At 49.2% G+C, this 23,272-nt stretch overlaps 1 protein-coding gene across 1 annotated transcript in view; it reads left to right on the forward strand.

Annotated features, from left to right (window-relative positions):
* Positions 1-23,272, forward strand: part of SCARA5 (scavenger receptor class A member 5) — a 110,219-nt gene that overhangs the window by 79,977 nt on the left and 6,970 nt on the right. The window contains exons 7-8 of the mRNA XM_081188672.1: positions 13,164-13,220; positions 22,683-22,880. Coding sequence (XP_081044798.1) covers positions 13,164-13,220; positions 22,683-22,880 — 255 coding nt within the window. The remainder of the gene's footprint in view (positions 1-13,163; positions 13,221-22,682; positions 22,881-23,272) is intronic.

The raw sequence follows: 23,272 nt of genomic DNA on the forward strand, positions 1-23,272 counted from the left end.
TCTTGGAAAACAGGTCCACCACCACCAGCACTGCCGTCTTGCCCCTTGAGCTGGGCAGATCCGTGACAAAGTCCAGGGCCACCCTTTCCCAAGGTTCGACCGGAGTTTGCAGCGGTTCCAACAGTCCGGCCGGCGGTTTGTGCACTGGTTTGGCCCTCTGGCAGGTGTCACACCTCGCCACGTAGTCTGCGACCTCCCCTCTCATTCCAGGCCACCAGAAATCCCTGGCTACTAATTCCACCGTCTTCTCCTTGCCAAAGTGCCCGGCCGTGGGCGCGTCGTGCAGCTGCTGCAGCACCTTGGCTCGAAGTTCGTCTCCCGGCACGTAGATGGCCCCTTTACGGATGAGCAATCCATCTCTTAGCTGGAAACCGTCGGCCGCTGCCTTGCCCCTTTGCACCTCTGCCATCTTTGCTCGTGCGAAGGAGTCCCCCTGCAACGCTCGTCGCACCGCCTCTAGGTCCACGGTCGCCGCGGCGCACGCCCACACTGTCGGTGCGAAGATGTGCATGGCGGCCGCTGGTGTTGCGTCCTCCAGATACTGTGGCTTACGGGAGAGAGCGTCTGCCATGATGTTGGTGTCCCCCGGGACATACTCTATTCGGAAGTCGAAGTTCGCAAAGAACTCAGCCCAACGTATCTGCCTCTGATTCAGGAACTGTGCCGTGCGCCAGTGCTCTAGATTCTTGTGGTCCGTGCAAACCTGCACCGTGTGCTTGGCGCCGATCAGAAAGTGCCTCCACGCCTTGAACGCTGCGTGAATGGCCAGCAACTCCCTGTCCCATATGGTGTAGTTCTGCTCGGACTTGCTGAGCTTCCTGGAGTAAAACGCTCCCGGTCGCCACACCCCCTGCGGGTCTTTCTGCAGCAGGACCGCCCCCACGGCTCTGTCCGAAGCGTCTGTCTCCACCCTCATCGGCTTGCTGGGGTTGACATGAAGCAGCTGCTCTTCCGACGCGAAGAGACGCTTGAGTGCCTGAAAGGACTGCTCCGCCTGCTCTGTCCAAATGAACTTCTTTTTCTTGGAGCTAAGCGTGTCAGTGATGGCCGCCGTCTGCATCGCGAAGCCCTTGATAAACTTGCGATAGAAGTTCGCAAAGCCGACAAACCGTTGGACCTCCTTCCGGTTGCGCGGGCTCTTCCAATCCAACACCGCTCGAACCTTGGCGCTGTCCATGGCGAGCCCCTTGTCAGACAGCTTGTAGCCCAGAAAATCCACCTCCGTCACGTCAAATTGGCACTTCTCCAGCTTGGCGTAGAGCCTATGTTGCTTTAGCCTGCTCAGCACTTCCTTGACGTGCTTGTCATGCTCCTGCTGCGACTCCGAAAAGATCAGGATGTCATCTAAGAAACAGACGCACGTCTTGTAGAGAAGTCCCGCCAACACGTGATGCATAAATGCTTGAAAAACGTGGGAGCCATTTTGCAATCCAAAAGGCATAACTCTATATTCGTAGGTCCCCAGTGGCGTGAACATGGCTGTCTTCCACTCATCACCCTCCCGCATGCGAATGAGGTTGTACGCCCCCCGCAGGTCCAACTTGGTGAACACTCTGCCCTTCCGTACCTTCGCGAGGAGGTCGTCAATTCGGGGCATGGGGAAGTCCGATGGCCTAGTCACACTGTTCAAAATCCTGTAATCCACTACGAGTCTCTTTTGGGGCGTGTCCCGCTTCTTAACAAAGAATACGGGACTGCCCCCCACTGCCTTGGACTCCCGGATGAAGCCGCGCTGCAAATTATGATCAATGAACTCCTTGAGTTCTTGCAGTTCGTCCTCTGACATGGAATACAGTTTCCCTTTAGGCAGCGCCGCCCCCGGCAGCAGGTCAATTTTGCAGTCATATGGTCTGTGAGGGGGTAGCCTGTCTGCCTCCTTCTCGCAGAAAACTTCCAAAAATTCAGCGTACTTGTGGGGAATCGCTTGCAGCGTGCCTAGCAGCAGCTGTGACTCCTCTTCCTCTCCTTCCTGCCTGGGCACGATGCAGTGTTCAGCACAAAAGGAAGAGCCGAAGGTCAGCTGCCTCTGGTACCAAGCCATCGTTGGGCTGTGCTTGTCCAGCCAACTCATGCCCAATACAACGGGCGTGTCAGATAGTTGAGTGACGTTGAAGCTGATGATTTCTCTGTGATTCCCAAGTCGCATCACCATTGGTGGCGTCTGCTTCACCACTTGCCCCCCGAGCAGCTCCCTGCCATCCACCGTGACAACCTGCAGGGGCAGTGTGGCTGGCAGCAACTGCACAGCGTGCCTGTCGACAAAGTCCTGCCCTATAAAGTCCGCATTGCTGCCTGAGTCGATGGTGATTGGCACGTCTATGGTGATTCCATTGGGCAGCTGGAGAGATGCTGTGAGCCGCACTACTGGTTTGGGCGGGAGGGGGTTCACGGGCTGCAAAATTTCTGGGGACTGCGTCACTAACACGTCTGGCTGGGCCCCAGTGCCTCTTCCTCCAGCCAGACTGCGTCGTTTCCCTGCTGTGGTCCTCCTTGCTGCGTTGCTGCAGTCACCATTGCCGAGGCTGCAGTGAGCTTGTGGGGCCTCTGGGGACACTCTTTTGCCATATGCCCTGGTTCCTCACAGACGTAACACTTCCTGTTCCCTCTAGGAGGCTTCGCTTTCACTGCTGCCGGTGCTAGGGCTCTGGTTGCTGACTGAGCCCTTGCACCTCCAACCTCCATAGGTTCGGCTCCTCCTCCTGGCGGAGGCGTGGATTGCGCCCGCGCTGCTTCTCTGGGAAGGAAGGAGGGGCCCCCGGCTGGTTCGCGCCCTCCACGCCCTTCGTCCCTGCTCCACGGACGTCCTTCCAGCCTCACCCCCACTGCCAGTGCCCTCTGAACGACCTCCTGGGTGGTTCGGGGTCTCTCCCCCCTCGCGATCTCATCTTTAATCGAGTTGTGCAGCCCCTCCCAAAAGAGGTCTCTTACAGGAGCCGAATCTCTGTCCCATTCCAGGGCACTGACCAAGGCGAAAAAGCGGGCATGATACTGCCTGACGCTGGCCCTCCCTTGTCTCAGCCCATGCACCTCCTTCCGTGCAAGATCCACGTCAATACTTGATAAAAAGCACCCATCCATCGCTTTAATAAAGGCATCCGCATTCTGGAGCGCCGGATCCTTATCTCTCCATAAATTGCGTAGCCATGCTTTCGCATCCCCATGCAGATGGGACATGATGAACCCCACTCTCTCTTGTTCATCTCTAAAGTCTTTATGCAGCAGTTGCAGTGCGCACAGTACGTCGGCTCTAAAGTTGGGATACTGTTGCAGGTTCCCATCGAAGTGAGAGACTAGCCCGCCTGCCCGTCTCGCCAACCCAATTCCCTCCTGCCGGGGTGTCTGCTTTGTCAGCACGTCTAACCTGACCTGGAGATCCCTGCAGGCGGCAGCTGCCTCCTCCTCTCTCTTCCTGGATGCGAGAACCTCGGCGTTCAGTTGTGCCACTGCTTTTCTGAGGTCCTCTATCTGCTGCTCAGCCGTCATGTTGTCTGCCGTTCGTGAGCTCGCTAGTAGGCACCTGTTTCTCTCCCCTCCTCGAGGCTGTAGATGCCCACAATGATGAGACGGAGCTTACTGTCAGAGCTGCTTGAAGATCCTAGCTCACAGAGGATCACGCTAGCCAGCGATCATTAAGTAAAAGTCTTTATTGAATTACAGTTTCCATTCTCACGCTGCTGCGCGCAAACTCTACGTCTAGTAGCTAGATCGGCGAAGCTCCGTCTGAGTCTCCGCCCCGTGAGCACCAACTTAATATCCTAGCCTTGCTCCACCTTTTCCGCCTGACTGTCCTCCTCTGGGTCCCTCTACCCCCCGGGGCCTCCTCCTTCCGGGATTCTTCTGACGCTGACCCGGACCCTCCTGCCTCCTTTCGCCGGGCTTTAGGACCTGGTTCCCTTTCGGGGCTGCTTACTGCGCCGCCTTCCTCTGCATTTGAACTTGGCGCGCGCGCCCAACCTTCCACCTTCCTCTTAACCGTTTCTTCGCTCCCCGATGGAGGTGTGGCCACTCCTGACTCATGCCCTCCCTCCTGTGGTGAGCTGCCAGCGCTTCCCCCCTGGCTCCCTTCCTCTTCCCTGCTTCCTGGCGGTGACGCTGGTCCCGATTTCCAGCTGCTCCCCCCTGAGTCCCTTCTGGCTCTATCTTCCTGGGGTCCCCCCCTTGCCCTGGCCACTGGTGCTCCTTTCTGTGAATCCTCTGATTCACTGGAAAGACTCGGAGATCTCGGGTCGTCGTCATCACTCATCTTTTCTTCTGCCTCCTCCCCTTCGCTCTCTGTTTCCTCCCTTGCCCGTGCCTCTGCTCCTAAACCCCTGACACTTATACACAGGAAAATACGGTGATTCTTATTACAGTATTCAAAAAGTAAACTTCTATTCACATGGAGGAAGCCAAAAGGCCATTAACGTGACCTAAACAAGCTTCCAAATTGCCACCCCCCTAAAAATCAAATTGCCCCCTGTCAGGCACATTGGGAACCATGGGACAAGATGAACATTCAGGGAAACTGAACGTTGGAAAGTTCAGGACAGAGGACAGAACATCCTTCAAACAGCACAAGAGTTAAACTATGGAACTCCTGGCCACAGGAAGTAGTGATGATCACCAACCTTCATGGCTTTAAAAGAGGATGAGATGAATTCATGGGGAACAAAGCTTTCAGTGGCTGCTACACGTCCAGGAGGCTAAGAGGTCTATAATTGTGAGGGTCTGAGGGGTCACTTTTCTTGAGGATTGGCACAACTCTACTGGCAAACCACCTTAGAGAGACGTCTCCAGTTATATTTATGTATGTGAACAGTTTTGCCAAAATGGGAGACTCCCCAATTTATGTCCAGGGGGAAAATATTGGGGGGAATCATGTCTTCCCCTGGTGCTTTTCCAGGACGCGTTGATGAAATCAATTCTCCAATCTCTGTGGTGGATGCAGGCGGCCAGCTAGGGAGATGTGAAGAGTTCTTTATCTTAGAGGGATTTAATATTTGTATCCCGCTTTCCCAACAATAAATGTTGAGCTCGAAACAGCACACAATAACCACACGAGCATCCTGGATCCTGGAATGCCCCGTTTTTTGGTCTGGTGCGAGTCAGCTGGCCCAGTGAGAGCTTGGGACCAAAAAACGAATGTCCCTTTTTTGATCAGCGAGATGTTGGAGGGTCTGTAATCCAACAAAATAGCAGAGAAGGCAAGTAGCAAGAAGAAGTTTATCAGTTAGTTAGAGCGTGGTGCCGATAACGCCAAGGTTGCAGGTTCGATCCCTGTATATGACAGCTGCATATTTCTGCATTGTAAAGGGTTGTGTTAGATGATGTTCAGGGTTCCTTCCAAATCTACAATTCTGTGAGTCTATGGAAACAATTAATATAATTTATTTCATAGTAACTTATACTATTAACAGGGTACTTCTGAACTGCATGGAACCTGACTCCAAAACAACAAAAATGGATTTGCCACGGGCTGCCAAACACATTCAGTTTCAACACTGCGATGGGTGCAAACCTCATCTGCCACACACAAATTATAGAGGACTTCTGAGTGCAAGCAGGGATGTGCAATTTTGTGCGTGCAACTTTTCCTTCAGCACCTGCAAAACTGACTTTCTCCCTGCCAACACCCACCCCCCCAAAAAATCCCTGCCCCTCTCCCTTCTTGGCTTGGCCTTGCGAGAGATTTTGCTGATAAGAAGTCCCGCAGCGTGGAAATGGATGTTGTTCTTAAAAGATGTGTTTCGAATCGGCACATGAGCCCTTGCGCACCATCCCACCCGCCGGTGTAATGAATGCGTCCAGCTGTTCCATATATTTAATGGCTCTGGCGGGACCATATCAGGAAATATTGTGCTGGGAATTCTGGCTTAGGGTCTGGGAGCAGAGCCAGGCCAGATGGTCTTCCTTTTTTCCTCAGGCAGAAAGGCGTACCGGGGTAAGGAGTGCCACTTCTGCCTCTTAAAAACAACACACAAACCTAAAATCTTTTCTGCACCCCCTTCCTCTTCCTGCCATCCCCAAAAAGGTACCTGGAGACCATATTCCATCACCATCATGACTCCATCATGATGGAGAGCCAGTGTGGTGTAGTGGTTAAGAGCGATAGACTCGTAATCAAAACTGGGTTTGATTCCCCGCTCTTCCACATGCAGCTGCTGGGTGACCTTGGGCCAGTCACACTTCTCTGAAGTCTCTCAGCCCCACTCACCTCACAGAGTGTTTGTTGTGGGGGAGGAAGGGAAAGGAGATTGTGAGCCGCTTTGAGACTCCTTAAAAGGTAAAGGGACCCCTGACCATTAGGTCCAGTCATGGCCGACTCTGGGGTTGGGGCGCTCATGTTGCTTTATTGGCCGAGGGAGCCGGCGTACAGCTTCCAGGTCATGTGGCCAGCAGGACTAAGCCGCTTCTGGCAAACCAGAGCAGCGCATGGAAACGCCGTTTACCTTCCTGCTGGAGTGGTACCTATTTATCTACTTGCACTTTGATATGCTTTTGAACTGCTAAGTTGACAGGAGCAGGGACTGAGCAACGGGAGCTCACCCCGTCGCGGGGATTCGAACCGCCGAACTTCTGATCGGCAAGTCCTAGGCTCTGTAGTTTAACCCACAGTGCCACCAGCGTTCCTTAGGGACTCCTTAGGGGAGTGATAAAATGAGATATCAAGTCCAAACTCCTCCTCCTGCTCCTCCTCCTCCTCCTCCTCCTCTTCTTCTTCTTCTTCTTCTTCTTCTTCTTCTTCTTCTTCTTCTTCTTCTTCCATCATCACCTTAGCAACCAGTGGTCCAAGCATGGCGACCCTTGGCTTAAAGCCATGATCAGATTATAGGGAGAGGGAGATGGGGAGGCTGTTCACTCTTATCTTTGGGGAGAGCTCCTGAGCTACTTTTTTAAAAATGCAATGTTTTTGTGCGTTTGTTTTGCCCTGGAGTGCGCCACTTGGCACTAAACTGCCAGTCAATCTCATAAGAACATCGGGAGAGCCTTCAGCTGGATCAGGTCCACGGCCCACCTCATCCTGCTTCCTGTTCTTACAGCGGCCAACGAGATGCCCCAAAGTGAAACTTGTGAGCAGGATCTGAGCATAAAAGCACCTCTTCTCTCCTGGAGTTTCCAGTAACTGGGATTCAGAATTATTGTTGCCTCCAGCTGTGGAGGCAGAACAGAGCGATCCTGGCTAGATCAATGCCCCTCTCATCCAATCTTCTTTTAAAGCCATCCAAGTTTGTGGCCATCGCTGCTTCCTGTGGCAGGGAGTTCCGTAGTTTAACTCTGTGCTGTGTGCCGAAGGATTTTCCTTTCTTTAAAAAAAGATATTTATTAAAGTTTTTTTAAAATATAACAATGAAAATGAAAAATAAAAAGAAACAAAATACAACATAAAAACAGTTAAAAAACAAACAATTTTCCATAACATATCTTCCTTACGCTTATTTCCCCAGACCTCCTCATACCTCCCTTCTTTGTATTCCACTTCAATTTGTTAGTTCAGCAAATCCTTACCATTAAGCTTTTCCCATTTGTAAACCTTTTTTTTCGTATCTCCTAAAGCATTACAGCTGGAAACCCCTTAGTTTCTATCCAACATCCTTCTAGCATTCATTAATTTTACAATATTTCTGTAAATAGTCTTTAAATTTCTTCCAGTCTTCTTTCACCATCTCTTCTTTCACCATTTTCCTTATCTGTCCTGGATTGCCCAACATTCAGCTTTGCTGGACGTTCATGATTTCTAGCGTTAGGGAAAAGACAAATAAGAGGAGACACAGAGAGAAAACTTTCTTCCTCCACATTCTTCATGTCAGGAATAATTTTATAAACTTCTCCCATGTCTCCTCTTATTTGTCTTTTCCCTAAACTAAAACGCCCTAAACACCGTGGCCTTTCTCCATAGGGGTTTCACTCCATCGCCTTGATCATTTTCTGCACCTTTTCCAGTTCTTTAAAATCAGGTCCCACCTGGAGTCCTGTGTCCAGTTCTGGACACCACAATTTAAGAAGGATGTTGACAAGCTGGAAGGTGTACGAAAGAGGGCGACCAAGAGAATCAAGAATCTGTTGATGGCATTTTACCATTGTACTGTGGAGAGTGTATTAACTTATGGTCTGTGTGTGTGGTTTGGGAGCTGCACGGTCAGGGAAAAAACAATGCTGTCCAGGGTTGTAAAGACTGCGGAGAGAATAATTGGGTGCACTCTTCCCACCTTGGATCAAATCTACGCTTCCAGGTGCCATAAGAAAGCTGCAGAGATAGTGTAGGATAGTGCGCACCCCGGAAATGATCTCTTTCAGCTTCTGCCTTCTGGAAGAAGGTACAGGGTTATAAAGACTAGGACTAGCCGCCTGAGAAACAGTTTCTACCCAAATGCAATTTTGGTTTTAAACGCATTGTAAGGAGTCTGTCCCTGCTCCTGCCAACCTAGCAGTTCAAAAGCATGAAGTGCAAGTAGATAAATAGGGCGGGAAGGTAAACGGCGTTTCCGTGCGCTGCTCTGGTTCACCAGAAGCGGCTTTGTCATGCTGGCCACATGACCTGGAAGCTGTACGCCGGCTCCCTCGGCCAATAAAGCGAGATGAGTGCCGCAACCCCAGGGTCGTCCATGACTGGTCCTAATGGTTAGGTATCAGAGTTTTTAGGGGACTAACCAGGTTGGGATATCTGGGATAGCAGGCTTGTTGGGTTTTGAATGTGTAGATTTTTCAATTTCGTTGTTCTGTATGGGACAATGACAATAAAGATTATCGTATTGTATCATATTGATCTGGAAACCAAGCCTTATGAGGAATGGTTGAAGGAGCTGGGAATGTTTAGCCTGGGGAAGAGGAGACTGAGAGGAGATATGAGAGCCATCTTCAAAGATCTCAAGGGTTGTCACAGGGAAGATTGAATAAAATTAGGAGATGTCCAGTAGAATTCTATTTTGGGCCCTATAATTTTTCTCCTAGAATTTTAAGACCGCTGAAAAGACTCCTACTTGAAAGAGACTCAAGGTCTGGATGAACCCATGATCCAGTAAGATAACTTTTAAGCTTTCCGCATGGGATCAGGCCATTCTTGACCCACCGAATCTGGCATATATGTGCAACGACTCTGTCTAAAGCGGCTCGTGAATCCCTGCCAACCACACAAACGCTCAGGCTCAGAAAACATATGTTTTTAATTGGCCGAATGGTTAAAAGGGAACAGCTTGGCTGGGAGCGAAAGAAAATTTGATCTGGCCTTGTTTATTGGGACTTGGTGGTGACCTATCAAGTCGCTGGTTGGCAGGAGGCCATGGAGGAGGGGGCGGGGCGGGGAGGAGCCATGGGCTAAACCATCGCAACTCTGCTAGGGCCACCAAAATGCTGGAGAGGGAACCCTTTGACCAGATGCCAGGAAGCTGGAGAACTGGTGCCAGTTTCCATGCCTTGCCTGCGCTCGATGCAAAGTCACTTGGCTATGCCACCCAGAACTGGGAAACGTTTGCCAGCAGGTTAGAGAAAGGGGGTGGGGGGGTGGGCGTCCTATTTATAGGGAGGAAAGAATCCAGAGAGCGAAGGAACATCTGGAGGCAACAGCTGGAAAACGTGGAGGCTGGTCCATGAGGGCGAAGGTGGCACTGGCCCACCGGCCATGCTCTGCCCGCCATCTCAAAACCAGTCCAGGAAGTGGCAGCACCTGTCACCTTCCTCTGCCCCCCGGAGTCTCAGTGTTGCCCTTCTAGGGCTCAGCAGGGAGGAGGGCAGGGGAAAAACTGTTAGAATTCATGCTCCATGATTGCAGTCATGGGATTGTTGTCTATCACATGACAATGTATGTTTTGACTCCACAGAGTGGGAAGTGACGGAGACAGGATGTTTGTGTTACTGTGTTCCATGAAGTGGGACTATTGTCCTTTGTTCTTTTTCTCTTTGCTGTCTGATGCTAGAGAGAGAGGGAGCCATGTTGCAGTGCTCCGTGTGGGTTTATATGTAAATAAAGTAAAGGTAAAGGTAAAAGGACCTCTGACCATTAGGTCCAGTCGTGGCCGACTCTGGGGTTGCGGCGCTCATCTCGCTTTACTGGCCAAAGGAGCTTCCGGGTCGTGTGGCCAGCATGACTAAGCCGCTTCTGGCGAACCAGAGCAGCGCATGGAAACGCCGTTTACCTTCCCGCCAGATAATAATAATAATAATAATAATAATAATAATAATAATAATAATAAATTTTATTTATATCCCGCCCTCCCCAGCCAAAGCCGGGCTCAGGGCGGCTAACAACAATCAAATAATCAGTCAAATAATCACACAATCTAAAAATATTTCATTATAAAAATTAATTAAATCAAATTGATGGCAACCAATTAAGCAGAATTATGTGCAGGTTGCCAGAGGAGGGAGTCAGGCTGCGCCCTGACCAAAGGCCTGGCGGAACAACTCTGTCTTGCAGGCCCTGCGGAAAGATGTCAAGTCCCGCAGGGCCCTAGTCTCTTGGGACAGAGCATTCCACCAGTTTGGAGCTGCAGCCGAGAAGGCCCTGGCTCTAGTTGAGGCCAGCCTAACCTCTCTGAGGCCTGGGACCTTGAGGATGTTATTATTTGCAGACCGTAGGTTTCTCTGTGGGGCATACCAGGAGAGGCGGTCCCGTAGGTACGAGGGTCCTAGGCCGTATAGGGCTTTAAAGGTTAAAACCAGCACCTTAAACCTGATCCTGTACTCCACCGGGAGCCAGTGCAGCTGGTATAATACCGGATGAATGTGCTCTCGCAGCGAAGACCCCATAAGGAGTCTCGCCGCGGCATTCTGCACCCGCTGGAGTTTCTGGGTCAGTCTCAAGGGCAGCCCCACGTAGAGCGAGTTACAATAATCCAGTCTGGAGGTGACCGTCGCATGGATCACAGTGGCTAGGTCAGGACGAGAGAGATAAGGGGCCAACTGCTTAGCTTGGCGGAGATGAAAAAATGCCGCCTTTGTTATAGCTGTAATCTGCGACTCCATAGAGAGGGAGGTATCGAAGATTACACCCAAACTCTTAACGGCCGGTGCTGGCACTAATTGCACCCCCGCAAGAGATGGGGGTTGCCCCCTCGATCCCATATCGTCCCGCCCCAGCCAGAGGACCTCTGTCTTTGAAGGATTTAACTTCAACCGGCTCCCACGTAACCATCCAGCCACAGCTTCCAGACATCTGGTCAGTGTGTCTGGGGCCGAGTCAGGATGGCCATCCATCAAGAGATAGAGTTGGGTGTCATCAGCATACTGATGGCAACCCAGCCCAAAACTCCGGACAAGCTGGGCGAGGGGGCGCATAAAGATGTTAAAAAGCATCGGGGAGAGAATTGCACCCTGAGGCACTCCACACACCAAGGAGTGGCGTGATGACAATTCCCCCCCAAGCGCCACCCTCTGTCCCCGACCAGAGAGAAACGAGCACAGCCATTGAAGGACTGTGCCCTGGATCCCCACGTCGGCAAGGCGGTGGTCCAGGAGTTCGTGATCGACCATGTCAAAGGCTGCTGACAGATCTAGAAGAATCAGCAGCCCTGACCCGCCTCGATCCAGCTGCCTGCGGAGATCATCTGTTAGGGCGACCAGAGCCGTCTCGGTCCCATGACCAGCGCGGAAGCCGGACTGGAATGGGTCCAGAGCAGATGTTTCATCCAGAAACCTACCAAGCTGTTCAGCAACCGCTCTCTGTACCTATTGATCTACTTGCACTTTGACGTGCTTTCGAACTGCTAGGTTGGCAGGAGCAGGGACCGAGCAACGGGAGCTTACCCTGTTGCGGGGATTCAAACCGCCAACCTTCTGATTGGCAAGTCCTAGGCTCTGTGATTTGACCCACAGTGCCACCTGTGTCCCGTAAATAAAGTAGATTAGCCAAAATGCTGAGTTGCTGAGGTCCGTTACGCAACTGCAAAGACTCTGCGGATCCCTAAGTGTACCAATGTCTGTTGGCATCGGTCGCTGTGATGTTTGGGCTGAAGAAAACTTATGAAGCTCCCGAACGATTGACCAGGAGGGAGAGAACATGCCAGTCGGGCATGTGTCTCTGCCAGGGTCCTAGTCGAGTGTAGGATGAGCTCCTGACAACTCTGTATAGGAAAATGAGAGACTGAGAGGACTGCAATTGACAGGTGCAGCCATCCCTGGTAGACTCTGATCACCTCATCATAGAATTGTAGAAGGGACACCAAGGGTCATCTACACCTTCCCTGACCCCAGCAACTAAGCTGTGGAGGCAGGCTTCATGCTGCCTATCAGAACAGCCTCCCAACTCCTACTTTCATGTAAGCAGGAGCTGGGCGAGGAAATCTCAGCTGTGAAGGGAGGCTTCACGCTGTCTATCAGAGCTTGCGTGCAAGCAGGAGGGGGCAGGGATCTCTCAGTTAGGCAACGGGAAGCGTCCCTTCCCAGCTGAGGGATCCCTGCCCCCTCCTGCTTGCACGCAAGTAGGAATGGGATTGGGGCTGCTCCAATGGGAAGGGAGGCATTGTGCGGCCCAAGCCTCGCCACCGCCACTCTCGGCCCTCCTTCTCCGCCTTCCATGCCTGACGCACCGCGCACTGCTTCCCCATCACCACCACAGAATAACCAACAACTCAAGGGCTGCCCAGGCTCATGGAGAAAGGAGATAGAAGCCTCGGAGGAAGGTGGCGAGTTGAGGTCAAGGTGGTGGCCGCCCCTCTGCCACCGCCATCGCTGCAGCAACAACGTCCCGAATGTGTAGCATTTAATTAATTAATTAAAGTGTCCCTGGATTCATTGAAAAAAAATCTGGTAAAGCACGTCAAGTGCAAGTAATAAATAGGTACCGCTCCAGCGGGAAGGTAAACGGCGTTTCCGTGCGCTGCTCTGGTTTGCCAGAAGCGGCTTAGTCATGCTGGCCACATAACCCGGAGGCTGTACGCCGGCTCCCTCGGCCAGTAAAGCGAGATGAGTGCCGCAACCCCAGAGTCGGCCACGACTGGACCTAATGGTCAGGGGTCCCTTTACCTTTACCTTAAGCTTACCATAAAGCCTTTGGGCTGGTCGCTGGCTCTCAGCCTAAACTATCTCACAGGGCAGTTGTGATGATGACTGGGGAGAACAGGAAACATGCATTCCCCTTGGAGCTCCCTGAAGGAAAAGGGGGATATAAATATAAAATAATAATGCAACTTGAGCGTTCCCAGGCACCTCTGTGAGAGCACGTGGTCTGATGCTTTTTTTACTGCTTTCAGGTGATCGAGGCCCAAAGGGGGAGAAGGGGGAAAGAGGTGACCAAGGCAGAGAACCAGGTAAGATGGGGGTTTTGTTTCTCCTCTCTGGGTTGCCACCTTTTGTTCCGGCCGGTGCTCCGATGCCTTTAACTGCCACATGAGAAAAAGGCATTGATAGCGTCGTCAAGGGGCAAAGCTGCCACTGGTGAATTTCTGCAGGTGTGGCTGCTGTTAAGGGCCCAAGGGCCTCTCCTGGGTTGTATTTATTAGTTTTTAAATACATAGATTTGGGTTCTGATTTTGATGCTGACGGATGCAGGAGATGCTCAGGTTGAGGGAAACGTGGTCCGTTCGGGTCTTAAGGACAATAGAAGATGGAGATTTGTGTCTTTGTCGTGCAGATATACCACACACAGATATGCCCAAATAGATTTGGAAACAAAGAGCTGGCTAACAGCATGGGTTACAGGGTGCACTTTTGCAACCCGCAGTGTTTGCAACCCGCAGCGGCGCTTCTGTGCATGCACAAAGTGCTTCTGTGCATGCACAACCACCGAAACCTGGAAGTAACCTGTTCCGGTACTGCCAGGTTTTGGCAGGTGCGTAACCTGAAGAAACGCAACCTGAAGCAGCTGTAACCCAAGGTATGACTGTATCTGTTCTGATTCCTCCAGCAGCCATGTGTTCTAGCCGTATGAAAGAGGGAGGAAAAATTATCCCTCTCCACTTTCCCATGCTACGCATAATCTTATAATATTCCATCATTTCGCCTCTTCTTCTCCTTTTCTCTGAACCAAAAAGTCCCAAACGCTGCAACTTTTGTTCGTAGCAGAGTCACTCCATCTTCTGGATCATTTTGCTTGCCTTTTCCAACTTGACAGTAGCCTGTAAAATGGGCACAAAATGCTCCCATGCTAGATAGATATAGATAGATAGATAGATGATAGATAGATAGATGATAGATAGATAGATAGATAGATAGATAGATAGATGATAGATGATAGATAGATATAGATAGATAGATGGTAGATAGATAGATAGATAGATAGATAGATAGATAGATGATAGATAGATAGATAGATAGATGATAGATGATAGATAGATATAGATAGATAGATGGTAGATAGATAGATAGATAGATAGATAGATAGATAGATAGAGATAGATAGATTTTGGATCCTAACAGTTTTGAAGATGTCCGTTCCGCAAACAGAATAAGAAACGGGCGTCTTTCTTTCCTTCTTCCTTCCTTAACCGAGGAGATTCGGAGAGCAGTTCTCTCTCTGCACTAGGGCATAAATCTCCCATTTCCCTAACAGACACATGGTCCCAATTATCCCGGCCGATGATATCTTTGTGCAGCTGCATGGGCTCGCGGGCTTGTTTTCCTAAGCAATCATGTTTATTTCTTTTCCTTATATTTTTCCCTTTTGCTCAAGGCTCAGAGAGGTAATAGGCTCAATAAAAACAAATGCACGGAAGAGGAACAAAGGCCACGGGAAACTCTAGGGTCTCGTGCAAAATGGGGGCCCGGGGGGTGGGAATGAGCATGTAAACCCCTGGGCTACAGATTGCTTTTGGGGGGTGCAATCCAGGCATTGCTGGAAAAAATAAAATCCCAAGCACCAGGGAGGTTCGTATTGACTTTCTAAGAGTAAGGGACCCGACTAAGAAAAAGGGGCCTCTCACTGCAAACAATTAACAACGCTAGCAGAACTGATTTAAAAAGACTTGTAATGTTGACAATTAATGCCTTTTTATATTTATTTAAAATTTATGACGATTGGAATGAACGATATGTAAATTGGAAGAGGCACAAATGCAATAACATAGAAAGGAATTATGAAAACCATGAGGCAGAAAGGAGGGAAGTTGATCAACTCATACGAGCAAAAACCAATGTGAATAACAAGGATGTATTTTAATATTATGAAATGGAAATTTAATAAAATAATAAAAAGAGAGAGAGAAGGGGGCCTCTTGCGGCTGGCCTAAGAAATACTGCGGCAAATATGGCATTCTTGCATGCAGAGGGATAGAAACAACATCTGTTTAAAAAACCATAGAAAAGTAGAGTTGGGAGGGACCTCCAGGGGTCATCTAGTCCAACCCCCGTCAATGCAGGAATCTCAGCTAAAGCATCCATGACAGATGGCCACGCAACCTCTGCTTAGAAACCTCCAAGCAAGGCGAGCCCACCACCTTCTGAGGGAGTTTGCTCCACTGCCATACAGCTCTTACTTCCCGATGTTTAGTCGAGAGGATTGTAGAGTTGGAAGGGACCTCCAGGGGTCATCTAGTCCAACCCCCTCCAAGGCAGGAATCTCGGCTAAAGCGTCCATGACAGATGGCCACCCAACCTCTGCTTAGAAACCTCCAAGGAAGGAGAGTCCACAACCTCCCAGGGGAGTCCGTTCCACTGTCAAACAGCTCTGGTTGTCAGAAAGTTTTTCCATATATTTAGTCGGAATCTCCTCTCTTGTAACTTGAAGCCACGGGTTCAAGTCCTACCCTCTGGAGCAGGAGAAAACAAGCTTGCTCCCTCTTCCATGTGACAGCCCTTGAGATATTGGAAGGTGGCTATTGTATGGCTCTTCTCAGTCTCCTCTTTTCCAGGCTCAACATACCCAGCTCCTTCAACCATTCCTCATCAGGCTTTGTCTCCAGACCCTTCATCCTCTTGGTTGCCCTCCTCTTCACACATTCCAGCTTGTCAACAACCTTCTTAAATTTTGGTGCCCTGAACTGGACACAATATTCCAAGTGCGGGAATCTCAGCTATAGCATCCGTGGCAGAGGGCCATGAATGTCAACAAGCTTGTTATTAGAGAGGGAGAAACATTTTCTGTCCACTTTCTCCATGCTGTGTATTATCCTATAAACGTGCAGCAGTACCCCAAACCATCTGACTGGACTGCCCCACTTACTCTACGCAGCTTCCAACAAGATAGAAAACACAGCGCTACCGTATTTTTTGCTCTATAAGACGCACCTTCCGCTCCTAAATAGTAAGGGGAAATGAGTGTGCGTCTTATGGAGCGAATGCAGGCGGGAGGCTCTGCTCAGCGCTCCCTTGAAAGAGCCACGTGGAGCGTATGCACGGCTCTTGGGGACTTTTCCCCGAGGAGAGAGAAGGGCTGCCCCCAAGAGCCACACACACGCTCCGCACAGCTCTTTAAAGGGAGCCTTAGCCGCGCACAGCCTCTCCCGGGCAGGGGATGAAGGCTCCCCTTGCCTGGGAGAGGCTGCACGCAGCTATCCCATAAGCCAGGACAGCCAGCGGGATCACTGCGCTCAGGGACCAGGGACCGAGCAACGGGAGCTCACCCCGTTGCGGGGATTCGAACTGCTGACCTTCTGATCGGCAAGCCCTAGGCTCTGTGGTTTAGACCACAGCGCCACCTACATCCCAAACAATAATGACACAACTGTCTTCTTTAAAAGTAATAATAAAGTTTTCTTACATTCAGTTCACAGTATTGTCCTGAAGGCAGGCTTTATCCTGTAGTTATGGGTAGTTATTTGTAGCCAGGCCTCAGAGTTTCTACCTTGTGGCTTCCATCCTCTGAAAGGATGAGCCATGTCCTGCTGGCTAAGAGCAAAAGATGAAAATGAGTCAAAAAGGGAAGATGGCTGTGTGACCAGCCCATTCATAGGGTCTGTCAGGGTCACGCCCATCTACCTGGTCACACTCAGAAGGAGGCCGCAGACCAGGTGTGACAGGAAGTCCTCTTGGCTGGAGCAACATTCCCCTGCGTGTCCACTCTGGGCAAACAGGAAATGTTGTACAGTGGACACTCGGGTTGTGAACGTGATCTGTGCGGGATGCACGTTCGCAACCTGCAGCGCTGTGTTTGTATGCGCGGGGGTTGCGATTCAGCGCTTCTGCGCATGCGCAAAGCATGATTTAGTGCTTCTGTGCATGCGCAACCACCAAAACCCGGAAGAAACCCATTTCAGCACTTCTGGGTTTTGGCCGGTCCGTAACCCAAAAAAACGCAACCTGAAGCGTCTGTAACCCATGGTATGACTGTATTTGACTGCTTCAATGAAGGATACATCACACACAGATGTGTAGTCCTCCACCTCTTGCTGGAGTACAACTCCCATCATCCATGCCCATTGGCCATGCTGGCTCTTGGAGCTGATAGGACCTGGCATCTGCAGAGTTGCAGGTTCCTCCATCCCTAAAGGTACAGCAAGAAAATTCCCCTTTCTTTCCTGGAGACACTGCAGGACAATACACACACACACACACACACACACACACACACACACACAAATCTAAATGAGAAGCGCAGCCCTGGTCTCCCGCCCAGTCTCCCGGCTCCAGTTAGCATCCATTTATGGGACCTCTCTATTGCGTTCAGGCAGGTGCGGCTCTTAAACCGGCCCCAGCGATGAAGCCGCCGTTCCGGCAGGTGAAATATCCCACCAGGGAGGGATATGTCCACACCCAACAGCTGAGGAGTGCAATGACTAGCTTGGAACGCAGCCCAGCCTTCCTCGCAGCAAGCGAGCGGCACGCCCAGGGTGCCCCTTGCTCAAGGAGACAGCCGCAAATGGCTTCAAGATGTCTCTGGGAGCCGGTGGGAGACAGAGATTGCGTTGCCAAGAGCGACAGGCGATGATGGCTTAATGGGTGGGGTCAGGGGAGAATTAGAGGGACCGGCCTCGCGCTTTCGTGCACAATGACACAATCTGCAAAGAGTCAAGGCCAAAGTGGGTGGGGAGAGCATCAAGGATGCAGCCTCGTCCCTTTGCTTGCTGCAATCCAAGTCGTGGGCCCACTTAACGTGGAAAAGGGATGTCTTTTTGTTCCCGGTTTTGTGCTGAAAACAATTTGGTCCTCTGCCCAGCAGTGGGGGGAAACTGCCTCGCTGGGAGGTGAACTAATCCTTTCCCATTTGCTACTCAGAACTTATCCTTGCATCGAGAAATGTGCACAAGTTTATCCACGATGAAAGGATTGTTGTTCTTGTTTTGTCGTTTAGTCGTGTCTGACGCTTCGTGACCCCCTGGACCAGAGCACGCCAGGCACTCCCGTCTTCCACTGCCTCCCACAGTTTGCTCAAACTCATGCTGGCAGCTTTGAGAACACTGTCCAGCCATCCCGTCCTCTGTCGTCCCCTTCTCCTTGTGCCCTCCATCTTTCCCAACATCAGGGTCTTTTCCAGGGAGTCTTCTCTTCTCCTGAGGTGGCCAAAGGATTGGAGCCTCAGCTTCAGGAACTGTCCTTCCAGTGAGCCCTCAGGGCTGATTTCCTGAAGAATGGAGAGGTTTGATCTTCTTGCAGTCCATGGGCCTCTCAAGAGTCTCCTCCAGCACCAGAATTCAAAAGCCTCCATTCTTCAGCGATCAGCCTTCTTTATGGTCTAGCTCTCACTTCCATACATCACTAGATGAAAGGATAAGCTGCACAAATAACAGGAAGTCCCTCTTCACGGAGCACAGGGTTAAACTATGGAACTCTCTCCCACCGGAGGCACTGATGGCCACCAAGCTAGATGACTTTAAAAGGTTAGACAGATTTATGGAGGAGGAGGCTTTCGATAGCTAATAGCCGTGATGGGTCAGCTCCGTCTCTGCAGTTTGTTGTTGTTTTTTTATAAAATTTTTATTGGTTTTACAAAATTTTAGAAAACAAACAAACACTTAAAAAGACAAACATACACGTATAATTTCATAACATATTTTCATAAACCTCTTTTCTGGGACTTCCCCATACCCCCCCTTTCTGCATCCCAATGTCCATAATTTTATAGCAACTCCCAATTGTTACTTTCCAACCTCTGTCATCTTAGTCATCTCTGTATTCTGACCTTATATCACTGTATCCCTTTGTTCCTGAAAACCACAACACTCTAACATTCATTAAGTTTATAATAGTCCTTAAGATAACTTTTAAATTTTCTCCATTCTTCTTCCGCCGTCTCTTTTCCTTGGTCACGGATTCTGCCTGTCATCTCGGCCAATGTCATATAGTCCATCACTTTCATCTGCCATTCTTCCAGAGTGGGTAGATCTTGTGTCTTCCAATACTTTGCGATGAGTATTCTTGCTGCTGTTGTAGCGTACATAAAAAAAGTTCTATCCCTCTTTGGCACCAATTGGCCGACAATGCCCAAGAGAAAGGCCTCTGGTTTTTTAGGAAAAGTACATTTAAGTACCTTTTTCATTTCATTATAGATCATTTCCCAGAAAGCCTTAATCTTCGGGCATGTCCACCAAAGGTGATAGAAGGTACCTTCAGTCTCTTTACATTTCCAACATTTGTTATCGGGCAAATGATAAATTTTTGCCAGCTTGACTGGGGTCATGTACCACCTATAGACCATTTTCATAATGTTTTCCTTTAAGGCATTACATGCCGTAAATTTAATACCGGTGTTCCATAACCATTCCCAGTCAGCTGACATAATGTTGTGTCCAACATCCTGTGCCCACTTAATCATAACCGATTTAACTGTTTCGTCCTGTGTATTCCATTTCAGCAGCAAGTTGTACATTCTTGATAAATTCTTAGTATTGGGTTCTAGCAGTTCAGTCTCTAGTTTTGATTTTTCCACCTGAAAGCCAATTTTCCTGTCCTGTTTAAAACACTCCATTATTTGATGATATTGGAGCCAATATTGTATTTTATGCTTCATTTTCTCATAACTTTGTAATTTCCATTTATCTCCCTCCTGTTCCAAGATTTCCCAATACTTCGGCCATCCGACCTCCATATTGAGTTTCTTCACTGCCTTAGCCTCCACTGGTGACACCCATCTAGGGGTTTTGTTTTCCAACAGATCTTTATATCTTATCCAAACATTAAACAATGCTTTTCTAACAATGTGATTTTTAAAGACACTATGCAGCTTGATTTTATCATACCATAGATATGCATGCCAACCGAAAGCATTATTAAAACCTTCCAGATCCAAGATGTCTGTGTTCTCGAGGAGCATCCATTCTTTCAGCCAGCAAAACGCTGCTGCCTCATAGTACAATTTTAAGTCCGGCAGGGCAAAACCCCCTCTTTCTTTAGCATCTGTCAATATTTTAAATTTGATTCTGGGCTTTTTGCCCTGCCAGACAAATTTCGAGATATCTTTCTGCCACCTCTTAAAACATTCCATCTTATCAAGAATCTGCAATGTCTGAAACAAGAATAACATTCTAGGCAAAACATTCATTTTAATCACTGCAATTCGGCCTAACATTGACAATTTCAAATTTGACCATATTTCTAGATCTTTTTTAATTTCTGACCAACATCTTTCATAATTATCCTTATACAGATTCACATTTTTAGATGTCAAATAAACCCCTAGGTATTTCACCTTCTTGACCACCGTCAGCCCTGTCTCCTCTTGGAATTTCTCCTTTTCCATATCTGTTAGATTTTTTCCTAAAACTTTGGTTTTTTGTTTATTCAACTTAAATCCGGCTACCTGGCCAAACTGTTGGATTATTTCTAGCACCTTTTTCGTGCTAGTGTTTGGCTCTTGCAAAGTCAATACTAGGTCATCTGCAAATGCTCTTAACTTGTAATGTTTAGCTCCGACCTGCACTCCTTTAACCTGCTGGTCATTCCTAATCATATTCAGCAACACCTCCAGAACTGAAATAAAGAGCAATGGGGAAATTGGGCACCCCTGTCGTGTTCCTTTTTCTATCTTAAGTTCCTCAGTTATTACATTGTTTACAATCAATTTAGCTTTTTGTTCAGAGTATATTGCCGCCATACCATTCTCGAAACCTTGGCCTACCCCCATCCCATGAAGATTCTTTATCATAAAACTCCAAGAAATATTGTCAAAGGCTTTCTCCGCGTCCACAAAAATCAATGCTGCTTTAGTGTTTATATTCACCTCTAGCTTTTCCAAAATATCTATTATATTCCTTACATTGTCTGCTAGGTGTCTTTTTGGGAGAAAGCCTGCTTGGTCCTTATGAATCATCTCCATCAACACTTTTTTAAATCTTTTTGCCAGAATGTCTGCAAAAATTTTGTAATCCACATTAAGTAGTGATATTGGGCGGTAGTTCTTCACAGCTCCGTCTCTGCAGTTTGAGGCAGCAGTGTTTCTGAATCCCAGCTGCTGGAAATCTCAGGAGGAAGACAGGGCTCTGTGTTCAGATCCTGAATGTGGATTTCCCAGAAGTGGCAACTGGAGTTCCATAGTTTAACTTTGCACTGTGTGGAGAAGTCCTCTCTTTCATCCATCCTGAACCTTCCAACATTTGAGCTTCATTGGGTGTCCATGATGTCTAGTGTTATGAGAGAGGGCAAAAACATATTTTTATAAACTTCTGTCGTGTCGCCTCTTACTCACCTTTTCTCTAAACTAAAAATAGTGCCATAAGCTAATTTTGCATTGTGCAAAGTTCTTGGAACAGTGGTATTCTGACACTGGATGTATTTCTGTCCTGCTCAAGGGGGTGTCTGGCATTCAGATCTCCTGTTTAGGAACTGGAAAGTAATGTGGGCATGTCTCCCCTGTGATCTGTGGGAAGAGGGAGGAGCATCCCTCAGGAGAGAGTGTAGGAATGGATTTTGACAGTGGAGGAAGATATATTGTGAGATGAGCAGAGAACCGTCCTTTGCAGTTTAAACTTGGGAGCTAAGGCAAGGTTGATTTAACCTTCTAGAAACAATACTTTCTGCTTTAAGGCAGGCTGAGTTTTCCTGGTACAGTGGTACCTCGGGTTACATATGCTTCAGGTTACAGACTCTGCTTACCCAGAAATAGTACCTCGGGTTAAGAACTTTGATGAGAACAGAAATTGTGGTCCCATTAGCTAAAGTGGTGCTTCAGGTTAAGAACAGTTTCAGGTTAAGAACGGACATCCGGAACGAATTAAGTACTTAACCTGAGGTACCACTGTATTACCTCTTTTCTCCCCTTTAAAAATAACAATCACACATACAGTGGTACTTCTGGATGTGAATGGGATCCGTTCCGGAGCCCTGTTCACATCCTGAAGCAAACGCAACCCGCGTCTGCGCGTCTGCGCACGCACAGGTCGCAATTCGCCACATCTGCGCATGCGTGTGATGTCATTTTGAGCGTCTGCGCATGCACGAGCGGTGAAACCCGGAAGTCATGCGTTCCGTTACTTCCGGGTTGCCACGGAGCGCAATCCGAAAACGCCCAACCCAAAGCTACTTTAATCCGAGGTATGACTGTATGTTGTTTGGTGAAGAAGTAAAAGTAGTATTTACTTACGTATATGGTATGCGTCTTGAAGCAGCTATTACAATAGCAAAATGAAGGAAGGTTTCTAACTATTATCTAAGTTACAGAAGCACAAAAACTACGTTCAAAATGGCGTCTCAGTTTTAGAGCTCAGACATGCACATGTAGTCAGCTTGGAGGCATGATGAAAAAAGAGAAAGATGTCCAGGCAGGGAGAAAGTGTGTAATGTCACAGCTTCCTGCCAAGGCAGATGAACATGAAAGCAAATTCGTGGCAAAGCATGAATTCTTGATTTGATCATTTTAATTCCATCCGTGGTTTCTTCTTTTCCTCCCCTTCCTTACCTTGCAGCCCCTGCTTCCGAGGAGGGCATTATCCGCCTGGTGAACGGCTCGGGCCCCCACGAAGGGCGGGTGGAGGTTTATCACGACCGATCGTGGGGCACCGTTTGTGACGACGGCTGGGACAAGAAAGACGGAGACGTGGTGTGCCGGATGCTGGGCTTCCGAGGCGCAGAAGAGATTTACAGGGTGGCCGTCTTTGGGCAAGGTAAAGGCAGCAACACCACGAGCCGTTGGTGGGTCGAGCATTTACTCTCCATGTAGAGGGTCCCGGTCTCATTGCCCAGTGGCATCTCTAGGTAGGAGCATGAGAAAACCATGGCTGAAACCCTGGAGAACCTTTGCCACCTACTGTGGAAAATGCTAAGCTGGGTGGAACCATGGTCTGAGCTTTCCATGTTCCTCTCCCCATATGAACTGTGATGGCCTGGGATTCGGATTCTGAACCTGAGGAATCCCAGCCTGCACAGGATTCCCCGCCTCCAGAACCAGCTGAGCTGGGGCTGGGGCTTGAGCCTGAAGGGTCCTCACCTGTGCTGGATCCTCAGGTGCAGGCACCAGCTGAGTTTGCTCTGGCCCCTGAGGTGATGGAGCACCCAT

Source organism: Podarcis bocagei, assembly GCF_964188305.1.
Source record: "Podarcis bocagei genome assembly, chromosome: 3".
NCBI lineage: Eukaryota > Metazoa > Chordata > Lepidosauria > Squamata > Lacertidae > Podarcis > Podarcis bocagei.